We start from the raw sequence: 23,695 nt of genomic DNA on the forward strand, positions 1-23,695 counted from the left end.
AAATAAAATTAAGCCCTAGCTGGTGTGCCTCAGTGGACTGAGCACTGGTCTATGAACCAAAAGGTTGCTGGTCCAATTTCTGGTCAGGGCACATGCCTGGGTTGCAGGCCAGGCCCCCAATTGTGGGCGTGCAAGAGGCAAACTGATTGATGTTTCTCTCCTTCTCTTTCTCCCTCCCTTCCCCTCTCTCTGAAAATAAATAAATAAAATCTTTAAAAAAATTAAAATTAAGAAAATCTTAAAATATTTGTTTAATTCATTTAAGAACATAAGCCCATTGCATGCTAACATAAATAAGACATTTTAATGAAAATTATTTTCCAAAACAAAAAAATGTCATGAGAAGGGTGACATTGTTTTATATTTTTGAACTCTCCATTATATCTGGCTTAATAGAAGGCAACTGAATTCTCATATCTGTTTTCTGTGATGATATATGACTTTGGTTGATAAAAAAAAGTCTATCCTCACACAGACATGTAGAAGATCCTCTTGCACCTCCTAAAAGGGTCTTAGGGAACCCCCAAGGTCCTTGGACCACATTTTGGGAAACATTGTAAAAGAAAAAGCAATGAGTTGGGAATTAGAAGAACTGGATTCTTACTTTGGCTCTTCAGACTTTTAAAAAAGATTTTACTTAATTTACTTTTAGAGAGAGGGAGAGAAACATCCATCTGTACCCACCCACAACCCAGGCATGTGCCCTGACCAGGAATCAAACCAGTGACCTTTTGGTGTGTGGGACAACATCCAACCCAGTGAGCCACACCAGTCAGGGGTTTGGCTGTTTAATTTAATTGAAGCATAACTTTCTTCAAGACCCTTAACCTCAGTTTTCTCATCTACAAGGTGGGTATATTAAAAATGTCTACCCCATAAGATTATGTCCTGAAGACTAAGTGAGATAATACATTTAAAGTACCTGGCATGTGGTAAAGCTTTATAAATATTAGTCCACCTAGGAGGACTATTATGATATTGCTATGAAGCAAGAGTGACTACTGAAGATTGGACAGTTACAGGAGCCCACAGAGCAGAAGAACCTTGGCTAGGCCTTCAAAAGAAAAGGGTATAAACAAGCAGAAAGACCAGGCCGAGATCACAGATTTTGTACACATTAAATTTTTTTCCATATAATAAAAACATGATTATAAATAATTTGGAAAATACAATTTTTGTCTATATACTGAGGTCATTCTGTACAATTTGTAATCTGCATCACTTAATGGTATATCATGGGCATTTCTCCACATTATTAAATTTTCCCTGACAACACTGATTCTATGGGTTGCTTAAGATTTCATTGCAGAGATGATATGTTTAATCATATCCCTGTAGAATATCCAACTTGTTGTTTTACATTTTTTTGTAATCATAAAAAAATGCTATACTGAGCTTTTTTCTTAATTAATCTTTGTCTTAGTTTGTAAAGTTTGTCTAGGGTAATTTTCTAGAAGGGAAACTATAAATGATATGTCTTAAAGTTAAGATCATAGACTCTAGAGTCACTTGACTTGGGTGTGTTGACCCATCTAAATCCCTACGAAGGGTGGCAAGTCATTTAACCTCTCTAAGACTTAGTTCCTTCACACATAGATGAATAACACTTCCTGCCTCATGGGGTTCTTGTGAATGTAAAGTGCTTTTCATAGAAACCGATACAAAATGAGGGCAAAATAAATGTTAGCTGTTATTATTATCACAAATTAAATTTATATATTTAACAACCCATGCACATACAAAGGTATTTTTCTGGGCTATTGGTTTAGCTCTTTTATTCTGTCTATTCTTGTACATTGTAACCCTTTATTTATTTATATATTGCTTATTTTTCATAAAGGGCTTGAGGTAAAGGGCAAATTTCCTCTTCTTTCTCTTCTTTTTAAAAATTTTCTTTGCTTCTCCTGTCTGCTTTTTATTAAAGATGAATGGTAGAATCATTTTATCAAATAACAGAAGATTCCATTAGAGCTGTGATTGGATGTTCTAAAAATGAGAAATTGATGGGTAAGAATCAATATCTTTATAAGATTCATTTTTTCTAAGAACATGGCTTGTCTCTCCATTTTTTTCAGCCTTTCATTATATATCTTAGCAAAATTTTGTAATTGTCTTTACACAGGTTCCTTACATTTTTCAGTAAGGTTACAGCTAAGTTTTTTATGGTGATGTTATTATAGCCATTATGAATTGGGAAAATACTAATACAATAGCTAAGGCACATTGAAGGCTTCCTATGAGCAGACTGGGTTCTAAATGCTTTCCTGTATTAACAAATTTAATCCTCAAACAGCTCTATGAGATTTACATTGCCATTTTGTGGATGAGAAAACAAGCCAGAGGGGTTAGGGTCACATGGTTACTACATGAAGGAGCAGGGCATCTGGCTCCTTGAGGCGTGATCTTAAGTATCATGTTACTGGGATGCTCTTTTAAAACTGATTTTGTCTTCTAATTGGTTATTCTTAGTATATAAGAAGGCTACATATGTTTTATATTGGGTTGGCCAAAAAGTCCATATGGGTTTTTTCCATAAAAGACACATTTTTTATTTTCACCAATAAATGTATCGATTTGGATATTTTGAGTATGTTAGCTATTTCCCATGTGATGTAATGTGGATTGCTCTCAATTAATGTCTCAGTTTGATCGTTATCAACTTCAACTGGTCTACCCGACTGTGGAGCATCACCCAGCAAGAAATCTCCAGCATGAAAGTTCACAAACCACTTTGGACACATTCTATCAGTTACAGCACCTTCTGCATACACTGCACAAATCTTTTTTTGTGTTTCAGCTGTTTTTACCTTTCTTGAAATAATAGAGCATAATCTGCCAAAATTTTGCTTATTTTCCTCCATCTTCAATATTAAAATGGCTACACAAAAATTCACCAACTTCGATAAGTTTTTTTTAATGCATGCTGATATGACAGCTGTCACAATACAACTTAACAAAATTGTTTCAAATGAAGTTAAAGACAACTAAGTGCTACTAGAACCATCTTATGAAAAGAAACCAAACAATTTTTCATCCAACCCAATATTTGTCTTGTATCAATGACATCTCTGAATTCTATTATTAATTCTCATTATTTTAGAATTGATTCTCATGAATTTTCTATGTATACAACAAGTCATCTGCAAACAATGATGAATTTGCCTCTCTCTTTCCAAAAGTTATAACACACTCTTTTTCAATTTCCAGCCTTATTATATTGGATTTTTCAGAATGATATTAAATACAGTGATGAGACTACACAGTCTTGTTTTATTTTATCTTTACATAAATTGTTGATTTCATACATATACCTATGTGTATTTATATGTAAAGAATATTAAGACTATTAAAAATATTTACAGAGCCCTGGCCAAGTAGCTCAGTTGGTGAGAGTGTCATTCCTATACACCAAGGTTGTGGGGTCAATCCCTAGTTGGGGAACATGCAAGAATCAACCAATGAGTGCATAAATAAGTGGAACAACAAATAATGTTTCTCTTTCTCTCTCTCCCTTCCTCTCTCCTTCTCTAAAAATCAATAAATTAAAACCATTTTTATAAGAATGTTTATAGAAAGTTGAATTAACTTACCATGTTCTCTTTGGTGGCTATTAAAAATGATCAAATGTTCTTCTGGCTGAGGAGTTCTAGCCAAGATGGAGGCATAGGGAGCGAAGCTTTACTTCTTCACACAACCAAAAGAAAGAAAAACCCAATTTAAAAACAAAAACAACTAGAACTGCCAGAAAATCAAACTGTATGGAAGTCAGACAACCAAGGAGTTAAGGAAGAAACATTCATCCAGATGGGTGTACTGAGGCAAAGAAATATGGCCCAAATGAAAGAAAAGATCAAAACTCCAGAAAAAGAACCAAGCAATGCAGAGTTCAAAACACTGGTAATCAGGATGCTCACAGAAATGATTGAGTACAGCCACAAAATAAAGGAAGAAGTGAAGGCTATACAAGGTGAAATAAAGAAAAATATACAGGGAACCAACAGTGAAAGGAAGGAAACTGGGACTCAAATTAATGATTTGGAACAAAAGGAAAAAATAAACATCCAACCAGAACAGAATGAAGAAACAAGAACTCAAAAAAATGAGGAGAGGTTTAGGAACCTCTGGGACAACTTTAAACATTCCGACATCCAAATCATAGGGATGCCAGAAGGAGAAGAGGAAGAGCAAGAAATGGAAAACTTATTAGAAAGAATAATGAAGGAGAACTTCCCCAATCTGGCAAAGGAAATGGACGTAAAAATCCAGGAAGCTCAGAGAGTCCCAAACAAATTGGACCCAAAGAGGAACACACCAAGGCACATCATAATTACATTAGCCAAGATTAAAGATAAGGAGAGAATCTTAAAAGCAACAAGAGAAAAGGAGGCAGTTACCTACGAAGGAGTTCTCATACGACTGTCAGCTGATTTCTTAAAAGAATCCTTGCAGGCAAGAAGGGGCTGGAAAGAAGTACTCAAAATTATGGAAAGCAAGGACCTATGTCCAAGATTTCTCTATCCAGCAAAGCTATCATTTAGAATGGAAGAGCAGATAAAGTGCTTCCTGGATAAAGTAAGGCAAAAGGAGTTCATCATCACCAAGCCCCTTTATATGAAATGTCAAAGGGACTTAACTAAGAAAAAGAAGATCAAAACTATGAACAGTAAAATAACAACAAACTCACAATTATCAACATCTGAACCTAAAAGAACAAAAACAAAAACAAAAACAAACTAAGCAAACAACTAGAACAGGAACAGATTCACAGAAGTGGAGATCACGTGGAGGGTTATCAGTGGGGAGGAGGAGGGGGAGGGGGAGAATGGAGGAAAAGGTACAGGGAATAAGAAGCATAATTGGTAGGTACAAAACAGACAGGGGGAGGTTAAGAATAGTATAGGAAATGGAGAAGCCAAAGAATTTATATGTATAACCCATGATCATGAACTAAGTGGGGGGAATGCTGGAGGGAATGAGGGTACTAGGCAGAGGGGGAGAAAGGGGAGAAAAAAGAATGGGACAACTGTAATAGCATAATCAATAAAATATAATTTAAACAATAAAAAATAGAAAAATCAAATGTTTTTCTCGTTTGGTTTATTTTTGACCTATTATATAAATAAATTTGCTAATACCTAACCTTGTGTTAATTCCTGGGATAAGCCCTAACTGGTTGCGGTATATAATTATTATGTTAATATAATGTTGAATTTTATGTGTTGGAGGAAGATGGTGGCAACATAGGTGGGAGCGGAATCCACTTCCCCTCAACGCCAGGGAAATACCTAGCTGATCTGAGGAGCAGAGCGAACAGCCAACAGTATTCCAGCATATACGAAGATCAGAGACCAAAGATAGAGGACATTGAAAGATCTGACGGTGAGACAACAAAACCTGGAGTGCTGAAAAGACTAGAGTTAGACCGTGTTAAACACATAAACGTCAGCTCAAGACCAGTGAGCACAGGAGAGTAAGGAGACAGCACCACCGAATCCCATTGGCATTCTACCATAGAAGTTCATATCATAAACCCAGGGAGTCAGAACAAAGCAATTTAAGAAGCAGAGGCCAACAAGAAGAGCCTCACAAACAATGGGAAGACAAAGAAACAATTCCCAAATGAAAGGAAAGGAGGAAGTCTCAGAAAGAATGCTAACTGAAAAAGAGGCAAGTCAACTATCAGATACTGAGTTCAAAGCAATGGTCATCAGGAAGCTCACTGAGCTCTCTGAGCTCAAAGAGAACTACCAGAAACTACAAGGAAACTACAATGAACTCACTGCAAACTATATCAACATGAAAAAGGAAATAGAAACTATCAACAAGAGCCAAGAGGAAATGAAGAATACAATTTCTGAATTGAAGAACACAGTAGAAGGAATGAAAAGCAGACTTGATGAAGCAGAGGATCGGATCAGCGAGCTGGAGGATAAAGTAGAAAAAAACACCCAGAAGGAGCAAGAAAAGGAAAAGAGGCTCAGAAAGAATGAAGAGGCAATAAGGGAAATGCAGGACAACATGAAACGTAACAATATCCGTATAATAGGAATACCAGAAGGAGAAGAAGAAGAGCAAGGGATAGAAAACCTGTTTGAAAAAGTAATGATGGAAAATTTCCCTAATCTGAGGAGAGAAAAAGTCACCCAAATCCAGGAATCACAGAGGGTCCCAAACAAGAGGAACCCAAAGAGACCCACTGCAAGACACATCATAATTAAAATGGCAAATTTCCAAGACAAAGAGAGGATCTTAAAGGCAGCAAGGGAGAAAAAGGAAGTAACATACAAGGGAGCCCCAATAAGGTTAGCAACTGACTTCTCAATGGAAATGCTCCAAGCCAGAAGAGAATGGCAAAAAATATTCCAAATAATGAGAACCAGAGGCCTACAACCAAGACTACTTTACCCAGCAAGGCTCTCAATCAAGATAGAAGACCAAATAAAGAGTTTCCCAGACAAAAGAAGTCTAAAAGAATACAGCTCCACCAAACCAGCTCTGCAAGAGATGCTAAAGGGACTGCTTTAAGGAAAGGAAGGAAAAGAGAAAGACAGAGGAACACAGGTAGGAAATAATGGCAATGAATAACTACCTATCGATAATAACCTTAAACGTAAATGGATTAAATGCTCCAATCAAAAGACATAGAACAGCTGAATGGATAAGAAAACATGACCCACACATATGCTGCCTACAAGAGACCCATCTCAGGACAAAAGACTTACACAGACTGAACGTGAAGGGCTGGAAACAAATTTTCCAAGCAAACGGACAGGAAAAAAAAGCAGGGGTAGCAATACTCATATCAGACAAAATAGACTTCCAAAGAAGGGCCATAAAGAGAGACCCAGAAGGTCACTTCATAGTACTCAAAGGAAGAATCCACCAAGAAGACATAAACATTATAAATATATATGCACCCAACATAGGAGCACCCAAATACATAAAGAAAATCTTGGAGGATTTCAAGAAAGATATTGACAGCAACACAATTATAGTAGGGGATTTTAACACCCCACTATCAAAAATGGACAGGTCTTCCAAACAAAAGATCAACAAAGATATTGTGTCACTTAACAATACCCTAGAGGAAATGGACTTAACTGATATATACAGAGCTTTTCATCCCAAAGAAGCAAAATACACATTCTTTTCAAGTGTCCATGGAACTTTTTCAAAGATAGACCACATGATAGGACACAAAGCAAGCCTCAACAAATTCAAGAAAATTGAAATCATATCAAGCATCTTCTCTGACCACAAGGGTCTGAAACTAGAAACCAACGCCAAGGGTAAAAACCCAAAACACTCAAAATCATGGAGACTGAATAGCATGCTATTAAACAATGAATGGGTCAAGAACGAGATTAGGGAAGAAATCAAAAACTTCCTGGAAACAAATGAAAACGAACTCACAACAACCCAAAACCTATGGGACACAGCAAAGGCAGTCCTGAGAGGGAAGTTCATAGCAATACAGGCCTACCTTAAGAAGATAGAAACATTTCAAACAAACAACCTAACCCTACGCCTACAAGAACTGGAGGAACAACAACAAAGACAGCCCAGAGCAAGCAGAAGGAAGGAAATAACCAAGATCAGAACAGAGTTAAATGACATAGAGACTAAAAGCACAATTGTAAGGATCAATGAATCCAGGAGCTGGTTCTTTGAAAAGATAAACAAAATTGACAAGCCTTTAAGTAGGCTCATCAAGAAGAAAAGAGAGAGGATCCAAATAAACAGAATTAGAAATGAAAGAGGAGAGATTACAACTGATACCACAGAAATGCAAAGGATTGTAAGAAATTACTATGAAGAACTGTATGCTAAGAAATTTGAAAACCTAGATGATATGGACACATTTCTAGAAAAATATAATCTTCCAAAACTGACTGAAGAAGAAGCAGAAAACCTGAACAGACCAATAACAGCAGAGGAAAATGAAACAGTCATCAAAAAACTCCCAACACACAAAAGCCTTGGACGAGATGGTTTCACAGGAGATTTCTACAAAGCATTTAAGGAAGAGCTAACAACTAACCTTCACGGACTATTCGAAAAAATCCAAACTGATGGAAGACTCAAACTCTTTTTATGAAGCCAGCATCATCCTAATCCCAAAACCAGATAAAGACACAACACAGAAAGAAAACTTCAGGCCAATATTGCTGATGAACATAGACGCTAAAATTCTCAACAAAATATTAGCAAACCGCATCCAGCAATATATTAAAAAGATCATCCACCATGACCAAGTGGGATTCATCCCAGGGATGCAAGGATGGTACAATATTGGCAAATCAATAAACATAATACATCACATCAACAACAGCAAAGGCAAAAATCACATGATCATATCAATAGATGCAGAAAAAGCATTTGATAAGATACAGCACCCATTTCTGATAAAAACACTCAGCAAAGTGGGAATAAAGGGAGCAGTCCTCAACATAATTAAGGCCATATATGAGAGACCTACAGCCAACATCACACTCAATGGACAAAAACTTAGAGCTTTCCCACTAAGATCAGGAACTAGACAAGGATGCCCTCTCTCACCACTCCTATTCAACATAGTATTGGAAGTCCTAGCCACAGCAATCAGACAAGAAAAAGCAATAAAAGGCATCCAAATTGGAAAGGAGGAAATGAAACTGTCACTGTTTGCAGACGACATGATAGTGTACATGGAAAACCCTATAGACTCCACTCAAAAACTACTCGACCTAATAAATGAATTTGGCAAAATAGCTGGATACAGAGTCAATACCCAGAAATCAAAGGCATTCCTGTACACCAACAATGAAACTGCAGAAACAGAAATCAGGAAAAAAATCCCATTCGATATAGCAACAAGAAAAATAAAGTATCTAGGAATAAACCTAACCAAGGAGGTAAAAGACCTGTACTCAGAAAACTACACAACACTGAAGAAAGAAATTAAGGAAGATACAAACAAATGGAAGCATGTACCATGTTCATGGATTGGAAGAATTAACATCATCAAAATGGCCATACTACCCAAAGCAATTTATAGATTCAATGCAATCCCTATTAGAGTACCCATGACATATTTCACAGATATAGAACAAACATTGCAGAAATTCATATGGAACCATAAACGACCTCGAATAGCAGCAGCAATTTTGAGAAAGAAGAACAAAGCAGGAGGGATCACAATACCTGATATCAAACTGTATTACAAGGCCACTGTCATCAAAACAGCCTGGTACTGGCATAAAAACAGGCACATAGACCAATGGAACAGAATAGAGAGCCCAGAAATAAACTCAAACCTATACGATCAATTAATATTTGACAAAGGAGGCAGGAGCATAAAATGGAGCAAAAACAGCCTCTTCAACAGATGGTGTTGGGAGATCTGGACAGCTACGTGCAAAAAAATGAAACTCGATCACCAACTTACGCCATACACGAAAATAAACTCAAGATGGATAAAAGACTTAAATATAAGCCGTAACACCATAAAAGTCCTTGAGGAAAACATTGGCAGGAAAATCTCAGACATTCCACGCAGCAACATCCTCACAGACACATCCCCTAAAGCAAGGGACATAAAGGAAAGAATAAACAAATGGGACCTCATCAAAATAAAAAGCTTCTGCATGGCTAAAGAAAACAGCACCAAATTACAAAGAGAACCAACAATATGGGAAAACATATTTGCCAATGATACCTCAGACAAGGGCCTGATCTCCAAAATATATAAAGAACTCACACAACTCCACTCCAGGAAGACAAACAACCCAATTAAAAAATGGGCAAAGGACTTGAACAGACACTTCTCCAAGGAAGACATACAGAGGGCCCAGAGACATATGAAAAGATGCTCAGCATCACTAGCCATCAGAGAGATGCAAATTAAAACCACAATGAGGTATCATCTCACACCAGTCAGAGTGGCCAACATAAACAAATCCACAAACAAATGTTGGAGAGGATGTGGAGAAAAGGGAACCCTCGTGCACTGTTGGTGGGAATGCAGACTGGTGAGGCCACTGTGGAAAACAATATGGAATTTCCTCAGAAAACTAAAAATGGAACTGCCCTTTGACCCAGCAATTCCGCTGCTGGGATTATACCCTAAGAACACTGAAACACCAATCCAAAAGAATCGGTGCACCCCAATGTTCATAGCAGCACAATTTACAATAGCCAAGTACTGGAAGCAACCCTAAGTGCCCATCAGCAAACGAGTGGATCCAAAAACTATGGTATATTTACACAATGGAATTCTACGCAGCAGAGAGAAAGAAGGAGCTTATACCCTTTGCAACAGCATGGATGAAACTGGAGAGCATTATGCTAAGTGAAATAAGCCAGGAAGTGAGGGACAAATACCATATGATCTCACCTTTAACTGGAACATAAGCAATAGAAGGAAAAAGCAAACAAAATATAACCAGAGACATTGAAGTTAAGAACAATCTAACAATAGCCAGGGCGGGGGTGGAGGGTGGGGGCGGGGACAGTGGGTAGAGGGGATTACAGGAACTACTATAAAGGACACATGGACAAAACCAAGGGGGAGGGTGGAGAGGGGGGAGGGAGGTGGGTTCACCTGGGGTGGGGTGGAGGGATGGGGAGAAAAGGCATACAACTGTAATTGAATAACAATTAAAAAAAAAAAAAGAAATTAAAAAAAAAAGAATTTTATGTGTTAATCTATTTTAGGATTTTGTATTTATATTCATAAGTGAGATTGACCCATAGATTGTTTTGTGTGTGTGTGAGGGGTGCTTTTTCTGACAGGTTTTGATATTAGGTATATTCTGGCCTCACAAACAAATTGGGTAGTTTTCCATCCTTTTCTATGTTCCAGAACAGTTTCTACTTTCTATTTGACAGATAAATACTGTATAATAGAAGATGACAAGGAAGAGAATGCAAATCAGCACAGATTATTTTGCCTCAGTAACTCAGCCACTTTTGTGGCTAAGGGACAGCCTTGATTGTGAAGCAGCAATTTGGAGCAGCAGGAAGGTCAAACGGGCCATTATTTTGGCATTGAAGACTTCAGCTTGGCTGGGCAGGTAGAGGTGAGTGAAGGTGGTCCTGGGGAGGGAAGTAAGTGCTGAGGGAAGAGGGTAGCACAAGAGAAAATGAAAGGAGGGTTTACAGTGATGGGCTGGAGGTGTTTGCACAAGGACATTAAAAAAAAAAAAAAAAATCAGGTAGAAGAACTGGGCCTGAAGGTAAGGAATGCTGGAGTCCCGTTGGAGGATGATCTGGGAGTGGGTTCTCCTTCCCTTACAGAACAGTTTCCAATGCTCTGTCCTGTTAGTCACTGGCTCTTTTTGGAAAAAGTAACATTATTTCTCACCCAGGATATTTGCCCTTTTGTTCTACCATCTCTCTATCTTCATCCCAGCCAAGACCTACATCCAGTGGAGGTGAACAACAGTGATTCACATGCTCCTGGGCAAAAGAGTTCAGCATGGAGGGCAGAGCAGATGAAGCAGAGTATAGATAGAGTTCACCAACTTTGACTTTGTGCCAAGGAAGAGTCCTCTACAAGATTCTCTATTTATTTCTCAGTCCTTTCCTTGTGCTTCTCTACAGCTCATATAAGCAGGCCCATAGTACATGCTGGTTGTTTTTTTTTGTTTTTTATTGTTGTTGTTGTTAAATGATATGGGAAACTGCTGTAGGAAAGGCAGGGAGCAATGTGGTATGGAAGTACTAGAAACCATATGCTATATAACTGAGGCCACTCCGAATGAAAAAAAAAACCAACACAAAGACATAACAGATAAGTGAAATTCAGCCCACCTAAATTTACTTTAAGGACAGTCATAAATTCTAGACTCTTTTAACACCAATCCTTTCGAAGATTATTTTAACTGATGGCAAAGCTGACATTACTGTCTTACAGATTTTCCTTCCCTGTCACCCGTGGATGGGTTAGTTAACAACCAACAGAGCAGCCAGCTTGACGTGGGGAGGAGGATGCCAGGAGCACAGATGGTCCACAATCCAGATAATTAGCTTCTGAAGAAGAAACAACATCTACTAAGTCTTCTGTGAATGCAGTTTGGTTGGTCACAGCTGGGGCAGAAAACAAGCAAGCATCCTCACCAACTCTTTTTTATCTCTGAAAATGTCAGCAGAGAACTCACCCACTTCCTATGGACAACCACCTACTCATAAGATCTGCAGGGCAGAATTCAAGGAAGTATTGTAGACACTCCACCTTAAAGGAGGGGGAGCGTAACTCTCCACTCCTTAAGTGTGGGATGCACAGAGTGACTTTCTTCCAATGAGTATAAGATGGAAGGGGAAAGAGGGTAGAGTAATTCTACTACTGCGCCAGGTGACAAAGGTCAGTATTAACAGTCATAAATTAGGTTGATAGTATCTACTCTTGATATTTGATGTGATAAAAATGCACTTTATCTCTGTGCTCTTCCTCCCTTAAACCCATGGTCCCAGTCTAATCATGAGAAAACCATCAGACCAATTCCAATAGAGGAGCATCCTACAGTATTTCTGGCCAGTATTCCTCAAAGTCTTCAAAAAACAAGAAAATCTGAGAAACTGTCACAGCCCAGAGGAACCCACAACAACTATATGTAATATGGTATCCTGGATAGGATCTTGGAACAGAAAGAGGACATTAGATAAAAACTAAGGAAACTTGAATAAACCAGGTACTTTAGTTAAAATGTTTTCAATATTGGTTCATGAGTTGTAATAAATGTACTATAACTGATGATAATAATAAAGAAAGCTGTGAGGAGGCATATGGGAACTCATACTTTCTTCCCAACTTTTCTGTAAATGTAAAACTATTCTAAGTAATAAAGTCTAATAATAATAATACCTGCAAAAATCAAATGAAGACTAAGATGCGACAAAAGCACCTCCAAACCCTTTTGGCTTCATAGGCATTTTCTTCTTTGGCTTTTGCAATTTCATCTTTTCGGGGCACTTACATTGCCCGGTTTGTGTGTGTGGGGGGGTCCTTACTGTTTATTCTACCCACAGCCTTCCCGTGTATTCCAGGACTTTGTTCCCCATGGGTGATGAAATCTTTGTCCCCCCAGAGATTTCATTCAATCTCATGGTTTCAGTCACTCTGGAGATTTCCAAATCTTCTCCGGTTCAGTTCACTGTTCTTTCAACTCTCTATTACACAGCGCCCCCTAGGCGTCCGGTACAGCACTTCCAACCCCAAACCCTGCTTCTCCTGGAACCGGTTTCTCTCGTGTCTTGTCTCACAGAGAGGCCTAGAACCCTAAGCCTTGCCCCCAGAATTCTCTTTCTCCCGTCTCTCTGCCAGACAGTTCCTAAGTTCTGTCAATGCCTCCTTCTTAGGGCCTTTTGTACTGTGTTCTCCTTACCATCGCCGCTACCAAGCCCTCAGCACCTCTGGGCTCCCTGCCTGCAAGTATTCTCTTTATCCTCCCTATGTCTTTCTGAGCAGGATAGTGAGAAGCTAGGGAAATTCCTGGGCAAGTGGAACGGAGAAACTGAGACAAGGAAATTAAACAAAGCCAAGCAGTTTGAGCAACTTACAGGCAGCTTGTGAATTGCAAGAACTTATCTCCCCTAAGCAAGGACACTTGAGAGTGAATGGCTTGTACCTCTCCTCCCTGATTAAAGAATTCATAGCTTAAATCTCCTTGGTCTGGGAAATGAAGAACAAAGACCCGATTAATGTCATTGGTGCCAACTAAACCCAAGGACAAATGAAGTCGGGGAAACAAATAACAAAAACCCCATTAAAAGCCAGACCCAAGATAAAAGTAAAACAGTATAACGGATCAAGGAATATTCCCCAAACCCCTATGTGCTCATTTTGGTGCATCAGCATATTTTAAAAATGCAACTGGAAAACTAGTGAGTATTCTGCTAAAACCCCTTCCATTAAGATTCTCACCCACAGGGGGGAAAAGATTAAAAGATAAAGAGTGAGATGCAGCGCAGGCTCGCTCTCATGCCTATGCCCCTTCCTGGGCATGAACTTTTTAGTTCCTCCTAAGTTCTAAGGGTCCCAGGGAGACTTGCAGCCAGGGAAGCAGTGGGCAGTGGCAGCTCCACCAGGCTTGCCACCTGATCCTGTATTCAGAGCCCCCTTTTTCACTGACTTCCCAGGTGAGCTAACAGCAGAATACCACCTTGGCTAAATAACTCCTTTCCTATAACATTTCTAGGCAGTCAAAGAAGAATACCGCCTAGGCTCTCTTCCATTCCTTCTTCTACCCTAAGTCCTCTGTCTCTGTAACCTTTCCGTCCCAGGTGAGCTAACAACAGAACACTGCCTTGGCTCACTCCTTTCCTGTAACATTTTTAGGGAGCCAAAGCAGAACACCGCCTAGGCTCTCTCTCTCTTTCCTGTTACTTCTTACGTCTCTCTTTTATTTCACTGTTGCCCACCTTAATAAACGAATTCTCAAAATCACCCGGACTCAAATTATGAAATATTTCCTACAGGAAATCAAGAACCCACACACTACAGGCGTGCCTGAGGCAGACCTACTCCAGGCTGGTGCCTGTCTGGTAACATTTCCTTTCTTCATTCCTTTCATTCTTTTCCATCCTTCTATCAGGTATTGACAAAGGAAAATGTAGAGGTTCTCTCAGGCTCCGCCAGGCAGTTCACAACTCCTCTGTACTGTGTAATTGTTCACCATGAATTTTTGTTTCTATCTTTGTGTGTGGGTGTGTGTTTATTTACATTTTGCGTTTGAGACAGAGAATCACGAGGAACTAGTGGCGGAATTGCCACTATTCACAAACATAACATACCTTACATACCAATCCTGTTTTAAGAGGACCACCCATTAGTTTTCTCAGGGTTCACATGGACCTAAGTAGTAGTAACACAAGAACCTCCTCTGCTTTCGGTAACGTAAAAAGCTGACATACGATGGCTGCAGAACTCACTCAAATTAGATCCAGAAAACGTGGGTGTGCGAAGACAGTGTAAGAAAAGACAAGGAATTAATTAGATAACCGCTATTAGGGCCAATTTATTATCTTAGGTCAACCAGTAAGAAACTTAACCTCTCACCGAGCCAGCCAGGAGTCGAACCTGGAATCTTCTGATCCGTAGTCAGACGCGTTATCCATTGCGCCACTGGCCCTGAGACGAACGAAGTTTTTCCAGCAATAGTACTTCAAGCTTTTACTGTAGGGTTTCATGGGACTTGTAGTCTCTTAACGAAATTCTGTGATTTCATGAGGTATTCTGGGAGATTGAAGCCCGTCAAGAACCAGACCATGAGATTGGCCAATCTTCTGGAACCACGCTGTACGTCATTGTACAGCCCACGGATTGGCGGGAAGGACAGGAGGGAGCCGGAGAAGACGCTCTGGTTGTTAGGGCGACTCGTCCCGCCTTCCGGGGGGGCATTCCGCACCGGCCCCCCGGCCTTGTGATTGGTTGCTAGTATTAAGGAATCCCGGTGTAGAGAGGGCGAGGGAAAAGATGGCGGCGGTGGCGGTTGGTGCTGCCGGTGGGAGCCGCGTGTCCAGCGGCAGGGACCTAAATTGCGTCCCCGAAATAGCTGACACGCTGGGGGCTGTGGCCAAGCAGGGGTGAGGGTCCGGACCTCCGCGGGCGGAATGCGGGGTCCGAACTTTCAGTGGAGAGGGGCAGACTAGTCTCCACTGAAAGGCAGGGGTGAGGGGGTCAGAGTAAACAAGATAGACAGTGGCGGGGAGAAGCCCCGGGCCCTGGAGTGTTAGAAAAAAAACTTATTGCGGGGGGGCGTGTGGTCACTGAGCTCAAAAGTCGGGGGAGTTGTCAGGTAAACTCAAAAAACGGGCGTACAGACCTCCAGGGCCCTGGAGAGCGAAATTATTGTCAGAAAAGTGGGAGGAAGTGTTAGGGGGTTAGGGAGAGAGGAGATAACCTTTAAGGGGGAGGCATGGGCAGATCTGGATGTGACAGTCCTGGAAAACCATTGACAGCAGAGTAGAAAATCCACTGGGTGTGGATTTTCATCTTTTCTCCTTACTCATCTTTTCCATGGCTGTGTCTTGGGGAGAAATTGAGGCACAGTGCAGCGGAAGTGATATGTCCCAAGGTGGGCTGAACTCAGCAGTCCAGTCCGTTGACAGATGGTGGCAGCTGAAAGGGTTGTGCAGAATCCAGATAGCCTAATCCAGTTGCTTGGATCTCTGGGCACTGCTGCTCTTTACATGACGACTCTGGGTCTGTCGCGGTTGTAGGTTTGATTTCCTCTGCATGCCTGTCTTCCACCCGCGTTTCAAGAGGGAATTCACTCAGGAACCTGCTAAGAATCGACCGGGCCCCCAGACACGATCAGACCTACTGCTGTCAGGAAGGGGTAGGGACCATCCCATATACCCCTTAATTATTAGAGGCAGTAACAACTTCTGCTTTGTCACTGCCCTCATTCTTTCCTGGCTTAGATATATTGATTAGTTCCTGGGATATAGATAACTCCTTTCCCCTTGCTTACCTGCTTAAAGCCTTAGTGTCCTAATCCGCATTAGGCTATCCTATATCTGTGATAGACAAAGTCTTTGTCTCTCATCTCTACTCTCTTACTCCCTGTTAAGAACTAGAAATTGAATGAGTAAATTGCCTAACCTCATTCGGTCTTTGTCTATCTTGGGTGGGGGAGTGCAGACTGGAATACGCTAATTGTGGGAAAGCTTTCTCCGTGGATTCGTCCAGACTCAAAAGTGGAGAAGATCCGCAGGAACTCCGAGGCGGTAAGGCTGTTTGGCTTCTCCGCTGGATCTTTCTAAAGATTAGGTCTGTAAGCAAGCTGGGGGTGGGGGAGCAGTCTTCTCCCCTATAACTCAGTAACTCTGATATGCAGTTAAAGCTCTTTGGGTTGCTAGCTCTTAATCTTTTCCTTTTGATCTCCATTCCAGGCCATGTTACAGGAGCTGAATTTTGGAGCATATTTGGGTCTTCCAGCTTTCTTGCTGCCACTAAATCAGGAAGATAACACAAACCTGGCCAGAGTGTTGACCAACCACATCCATACGGGCCACCACTCCTCCATGGTATGTCTTTGGGCCTCTTTTCCTGCTGCATATTATGGTAGTGCAGGTGTGCTACGTACCTCTTGTTCCTAGCCATTCAGTAAAGGGTGCTTTTGGCAGAACTGAAATGTCAGTACTGCCTGCCCCTGTATAAAAGTGGTAAGCAGAGATTTATAAAAGATTATACAATTATTCCCAGAAACTTAAGAGTTGAAATTAAGGACAAGACCAATATTTACATAAGGATATACACGAGATACATGTACGTGTACCTATAATCACAAATTTGGAAAAAAACATGTGAAGGGATTAACTTGAGATTTGGAGCACAGTCTTTTAATTGAAGGAAGCTTTCTGGACCCAATGAGTTCTAAATAGGGTACTTGTTCACGTACAGTTTTGGATGCGAGTACCCTTGGTGGCACCAGAGGACCTGAGAGATGATATAATTGAGAATGCACCAAATGCACACACAGAGGAGTGCAGTGGAGAGGAGAAGACATGGATGTGGTATGTCTACTTTTGCTGTTGTACCAGGGCAAGGGGTGGGGTGAAGGGAAGTACAGGGTGGAACCTATAGGACCTGCTCCTTGAGTTATGGTAATTGGTGGGCCATAATGTATCTGACTGTATTTTTCTGTGTTTGACTCTGGACAGGTGGCACAATTTCCGGACCTTGTGTGATTATAGCAAGAGGATTGCAGTGGGTAATACTTCTCTGACCTCCTATGACTAAGAATCACAAGTTTCATGTAGATTTGGTTGCTGGGCAGTTTTGCTATTTTCCTGTGTCTCAGTCTGCCTTGCTTTTAAGGAATAAACAAATCTTGCACAAAAGAGCAAGAAAAGCCTCCTTGCCTAACAATAGTTGACAGGTCTTTCTCTTTCCCTGTGTAGCTCTTGAAATTGGGGCCGACCTCCCATCTAATCATGTCATTGATCGCTGGCTAGGAGAGCCCATCAAAGCAGCCATTCTTCCCACCAGCATTTTCCTGACCAATAAGAAGGGATTTCCTGTTCTTTCTAAAATGCACCAGAGGCTGATCTTCCGGCTGCTCAAGGTGGGTGGTGGAAGGGTTCTAAAGGTACTCCAACTAATCCTTTTACCTTATTTTCATATGTGTGATATTGATACTTCTTTTCATTTGAGACTGACTCTTTTCCTCTCTGGTTTCTGAAGAACTATTATGGCAAAGTTGGAGGGGCTTGAGAAGAAAAAGGCAGATGGCAGTAGGAGCCCCAGAAACATTTAAAAAGTTACCAGGCTGCCCTGGGTGGGTAGCTCAGTTGGTTAGAGTGTCATTCTGATACTCCAAGGTTGTGGGTTTGATCCCTGATCAGGGCACATATGAGAATCAACCAATGAATGCATGAATAGGTGGAACAATAAATCATTGTTTTTCTCTCTCCCTCTCTCTCACTCTATCTCTCTCCCTCCGCCTTTCTCTTTCTCTCTCCACGCCCCCCACCTCTGTCCCCCTCTTTCCATCTCTCCACCTCTCTCTTCCTTTCTTTCTCTATCTAAAATCAATACATTAGCCCTGGCTGGTGTGGCTCAGTGGATTGAATGCCAGCCTGCAGACCAAAGGGTCACTGATTCGATTTCCAGTCTAGGGTACATGCCTGGGTTGTGGGCCAGGTCCCCAGAAAGGGGCACATGAGAGGCAACCACATGTTGATGTTTCTTTCCTTCTCTTCCCTCTCTAAAAATAAGTAAAATCTTTAAAATCAATACATTAAAAAATATTTTTTTAAGTTACCAGATTTCATGAGAACTTTGCAGAAGATTTCAATTAAGAAGTTACAGTGAGGATCTGTGGGGCCCTTTGAGCCAGGCTGATGTTTATATGGCATAGGAGGGTTTTATAAGTTAAGATCATTGAAGCGTTAATGCTGCTTTTGTTGGTGTTTGGAGAACTGCTAGTTTGGGCCTCGTATGCTAGGACTCTTTGGCCATAAGCCATACTAATATCTCAGAGTCTTGGCATAAGGACTGTGTCTGATGGTCTGCTCTCACAGTTGGAGGTGCAGTTCATCATCACAGGCACCAACCACCACTCAGAGAAGGAGTTCTGCTCCTACCTCCAGTACTTGGAATACTTGAGCCAGAACCGCCCTCCACCCAATGCCTATGAACTCTTTGCCAAAGGCTATGAAGACTATCTGCAGTCCCCACTCCAGGTAGGTCTGTAGTGTACTGAGAGGAGGGAGGTTGGTAGTGGGGTGGGGAATATGAGAACAGGTGTTCTAAAATCCTACCAAAGCTCAGGAGGCAATGGTGGGAAGGTTTTGATATTCTGGTGCATTGTTCTTGTTAGGAACTGGCTAACTTTGCTTGTTTACTCTCATTCATCAGCCACTGATGGACAATCTGGAATCTCAGACATATGAAGTGTTTGAAAAGGACCCCATCAAGTACTCTCAATATCAACAGGTACAGTGTGGGCCCCAGATTGGGTCAGGCAACGGGGCTGGAATGACCTAGGTGAGGATAGGATCGTAACCATGAGGTCTTCTCTCCTTCCTTGCAGGCCATCTATAAATGTCTGTTAGACCGAGTGCCAGATGAAGAGAAGGACACCAATGTTCAGTGAGTACCCTTCCCACAATCCCAGAGATTTGTGTACCTACTACTCTATATGCTGAGTCAGCTTAGCTCTACCTGTTTCTTCCTTAGGGTGCTGATGGTACTGGGAGCAGGCCGAGGTCCCCTGGTAAACGCTTCCCTGCGGGCAGCCAAGCAGGCTGACCGGCGGATAAAGCTGTATGCTGTGGAGAAGAACCCTAATGCTGTGGTGACGTGAGTAGCAGTCCTCTTGCTGGGAAGTTTGTTCCCAGTGTCAGTTTTTCTTATTAATGTCCTCACTTGTATCATCTCTGTTTTAGGCTAGAGAACTGGCAGTTTGAAGAATGGGGAAGCCAGGTGACAGTAGTCTCATCAGACATGCGGGAATGGGTGGCTCCAGAGAAAGCAGACATCATTGTCAGTGAGCTTCTGGGCTCCTTTGCTGATAATGAACTGTCACCTGAGTGCCTGGACGGAGCCCAGCACTTCCTAAAAGGTGCCTCCAGGCTGGGGTGTACTGAGTAAGGGGATTGGATTATCAGTTGGGGAGTCGGTGTTGCGGGTGGTAGGGTGGAGGGATTGGGTAGACAGTAGCCTAGGAAGCTTTAGGGGGAGGAGGGTTGGACTTGGATCATGCCCCTGAGGAAATGAAGTAATCTTTCTGAAATTCTGTGTTCACATCTATAAGCAGAGACTCAATCTGAGGTCTGGACTCCCTGAGCTGCTGCTGTGATAGGTACTTTGGGCTTAGCTTTCATTAAGACCTCAAAGAGCTTTGTGACCTCACACAATTTGAGCACTTTGTTAGAATATCTTAGGTTCCTTCTAGTTTTAATCCTGTGACTATAAATTAACCTGGAAGTGGAATCTCCCATGACAGGAATTGGGAGTAGGTTGGCCTGGGAATGTGACATAGAGCTGCCTGGGTCTCTTTGGATGGGTGAGGTTTGAGCATTCAGTTAGTACAGATAAAACATTTCCATGCCTTGGGAATAACGGTGCCCTCCTGCACTCAGATGGTGGTGTGAGCATCCCTGGGGAGTATACCTCCTTTCTGGCTCCTATCTCTTCCTCCAAGCTGTACAATGAGGTCCGAGCCTGTCGGGAAAAGGACCGTGACCCTGAGGTAAAGAGCCCCCGTCTTCTGGAGGACTTCTCTCTTTAGTCCTTTCTTTTTCTGTGTTAGCATGAATTATTTTATTCCATTGCAGAAGATGGAGAGGTGGAGGAGGAGTTGGGAATATGGGAAAGTGGCTGAAGTGAAAGTTTGTTTTCATTCTTTTCTGTGTCCCTGAGGCTTGAGCTTCTTTCCTTAAAGAAGTAGGTATCTCTTGCCTGTCTTCTCCAGCTCTTGCTCTCTTGTCTCTTGGGTTAGGCCCAGTTTGAGATGCCTTATGTGGTACGGCTGCACAACTTCCACCAGCTGTCTGCACCCCAGCCCTGTTTTACCTTCAGCCATCCCAACAGAGGTGAGTTACTGCGTATCTGTCCTCTGACTGGGTGGGTAGGAGCCTGCCCTCCTGGTTTTTTCTCTTATTCTCCTGGGTCTGCCCTGTCTAGGCTTCCTTTGTTCTTGCTCTTGCTTTATCAAGTTGTCTAGGACTTCTGGCCCTTTGTCACACACACAACTTTTCCATGACAGATCCTATGATTGACAACAACCGCTACTGTACCTTGGAATTTCCTGTGGAAGTGAACACAGTGCTGCATGGCTTTGCAGGCTACTTTGAAACTGTGCTTTATCAGGACATCACTCTGAGTGAGTGTCTGGGCCAATGGGTGGTGGGGTATGAGCATGTACTACCTGGGCAGCTTATGTAAATGTTTCATTTAGAGTCATGGGGAGCCCAGGGGTCAGTGAATGGGGATCTTTGAGTACTTATTTTTAAAGTAATCCAAAAGATTCCTACAGATGTGGAGACCTCAATTTTTTTTATTATCTTGTCCTCATAGGTATCCGTCCAGAGACTCACTCTCCTGGGATGTTCTCATGGTTTCCCATCTTCTTCCCCATAAAGGTAGGAATTGCCTTTAAAACTCCATGGGTTAAGGATTAACTTCGGCTGTTGGGTTATGGATGATGCTTGGCTATGACCCATGTCCTACTGCTGCTCTCACATTCTTGGATCCCCGTTATAGATATTGGCATATCCGTATTGGCCTTTTGCCTGGCTTCCCCACATCTCCTCTAGCTGCTCTTCTATCTGTTTTCTACCCTGAGTAAAAGTCATCTTGTGAAAACTCACATCTGCCCTGGCTGGTGTGGCTCAGTGGATTGAGCGGCAGCCTGCGAAACAAAAGTTCGATTCCCAGTTAGGGGCACGTGAGAGGCAACTGATTGATGTTTCTTTTACACATTGATGTCCCTCTCCCTCTCTCCCTCCCTTTCCCTCTCTCAAAGTAAATAAATAAATAAAATCTTTAAAAACTCAAATCTTATTGTATCTTTCTCCTGCTTAAAATCCTTCCCACTGTCCTTTGGGTAATGGACAAAATCCTGAGCATTGTTTGTAAGACTTGGTGTGATTTGGTTTTAGCCTGCCTTTTCAGCTACTGTCCCCTTGATTACATTGCTGTAGTCCAATGGTCTGGTGCTTGGTTCCTCTAATACTCATCTTCTTTCTGGCCTCAGGCTTTCATACCTTTCTCCTTTGCCCATAAAATTCTTTCCGTACCTCTTCACCCAGCTAGCTTATCTTCCAGGTCTCCTTAAAAACATGCTTATTGTCAGAGAACTCTCTGACCTCCTAGACTAAGTTAGCATTCCCTTTCATAGGTGCTTTCAGCACCCCGTGCATGTCCCAGCACTGATCACATTTTTAGATTATTTGTTTAATGTATGACTTTTCATTTCTGATTATTTGTTCTGATAATCTTCAGATAAGCTTCATGAAGGTTGAGATGTCACGTTTTATCATTTTATCTCCACACTTAACTCAATACACTGCAATATATAATTTATTAGCTCCACCCTAAAACTCTTTGTCTTTCTTCTTACAGCAGCCCATTACAGTACGTGAAGGCCAGACCATCTGTGTGCGTTTCTGGCGATGCAGCAATTCCAAGAAGGTGTGGTATGAGTGGGCTGTGACAGCACCAGTCTGTTCTGCTATTCACAATCCCACCGGCCGCTCATACACCATTGGCCTCTAGCCTGCCTGCAAATATCCAGCAGCAGCTTCAGGCTCTGCTCCGGTAGCACAGAAGGTGCAGTACAGCTGTGGTCTGTGATTCCCCCTGTCCATCAGAGAGGAGCATTTCAGTCTGCCTTCCTGCCTTACATCAAAGTGGGCAAAGGAGAATTAATTACAGGCTCAAACTACCAAGTCTGTGAAGACTTCAGGCCAAGGCATGAAGAATTAGTACTAGCTGTGAAGCTACTCAAACAGGCACTGAGCCTCAAGTGCTCCCTTGGAATAGCCCTGAGAATGTGCAGATTGAACACATTTTCAGCCCTTTCTCTGCCTATCTCTTCCTGTGTTGATGGATTTGTGTGGGAAGAAATACAAATAAAGTGAAGTTACAGCCTTTCCTGCTCCCCCTGCCTGTGCTTTCCCATACCTGACTTAAACCTAGGCATGTTCAGATATGTGTCCTTATCCAAGACCCAAAGGTACTTTGGGGAGCTTAGTAGTGATTCTTGGTCTCCTGTGTATAGGCCTTTCTGACTAGCTACAAATAGGTTTTGTCCATTAAGACCTGTGATTAGACTTTTGCCTGGGGTGGAGGCATAATTTGCCACAATGGTAAAAGACGGGGTAGATAAAGCCAGCTTTCCTTCCATGTTCCAGAGCTGCCATACTGCCAGCACCTTTGTTACTTCTAGTGAGAGCAACAAAGCCATCCAGGCATCTTCACCAAGAAGCCACCTATTTTGTGTCATAGTGTTAGAGTCCTAAGAGGTCATCTAGTCCCAATTCTTCGTTTTATAGAGGAGGTATTTGAAATTGGTACAGTAATACAAAGTTAGTATTCAAATCCAGACTAGAACATAGGCCCTCTGACTCCGGCTCTTCCTGTTAGAGCCAGCTAATGTTTTGGAAGTCTTGGGATTGGAGGGTGAATATAAATTCTATCCCTTTCTGATTAGAAGGTTGAGAACTGCTGCATGGAAGGGGTCACCTGAGAAGTGTCTCAAGT

General features: G+C 41.7%; 1 protein-coding gene, 1 long non-coding RNA gene and 1 other non-coding gene across 5 annotated transcripts; 1 reads left to right on the top strand and 2 right to left on the bottom strand.

The window, feature by feature from the left end:
• Window positions 1-1,888: 1,888 nt before the first annotated feature.
• LOC128781302 (uncharacterized) lies at window positions 1,889-15,156 on the bottom strand. The gene is made up of 3 exons (XR_008427226.1): window positions 15,038-15,156; window positions 3,591-3,684; window positions 1,889-1,986 (listed from the first exon to the last, which is right to left on the bottom strand). It is a non-coding gene; the product is annotated as an uncharacterized lncRNA (long non-coding RNA).
• On the bottom strand, window positions 15,038-15,110 carry TRNAR-ACG (transfer RNA arginine (anticodon ACG)). Its single transcript has one exon. It is a non-coding gene; the product is annotated as a tRNA-Arg (tRNA).
• A 199-nt stretch (window positions 15,157-15,355) lies between the features above and the next one.
• PRMT5 (protein arginine methyltransferase 5) lies at window positions 15,356-23,091 on the top strand. Of its 3 annotated transcripts, none has more exons than XM_024556935.3 (17): window positions 15,356-15,564; window positions 16,201-16,319; window positions 16,625-16,710; window positions 16,876-17,010; window positions 17,387-17,499; window positions 17,647-17,696; window positions 17,887-18,050; window positions 19,009-19,170; window positions 19,346-19,423; window positions 19,521-19,579; window positions 19,667-19,789; window positions 19,876-20,051; window positions 20,572-20,681; window positions 20,931-21,024; window positions 21,198-21,314; window positions 21,509-21,573; window positions 22,556-23,091. In XM_024556935.3, the coding sequence occupies exons 1-17, from the start codon at window positions 15,455-15,457 to the stop codon at window positions 22,706-22,708; spliced, it is 1,914 nt and encodes a 637-aa protein (XP_024412703.1). In that variant the 5' UTR covers window positions 15,356-15,454; the 3' UTR covers window positions 22,709-23,091. The 3 variants fall into 3 exon arrangements, with proteins under 3 accessions (XP_024412703.1, XP_045048310.1, XP_045048313.1); XM_045192378.2 differs by lacking the exon at window positions 15,356-15,564 and adding an exon at window positions 15,632-15,649; XM_045192375.2 differs by lacking the exon at window positions 16,201-16,319 and having other exon boundaries at window positions 15,448-15,564.
• Window positions 23,092-23,695: the final 604 nt, after the last annotated feature.

The sequence above is a fragment of the Desmodus rotundus genome, chromosome 7 (genome assembly GCF_022682495.2).
Source record: "Desmodus rotundus isolate HL8 chromosome 7, HLdesRot8A.1, whole genome shotgun sequence".
Lineage (NCBI taxonomy): Eukaryota > Metazoa > Chordata > Mammalia > Chiroptera > Phyllostomidae > Desmodus > Desmodus rotundus.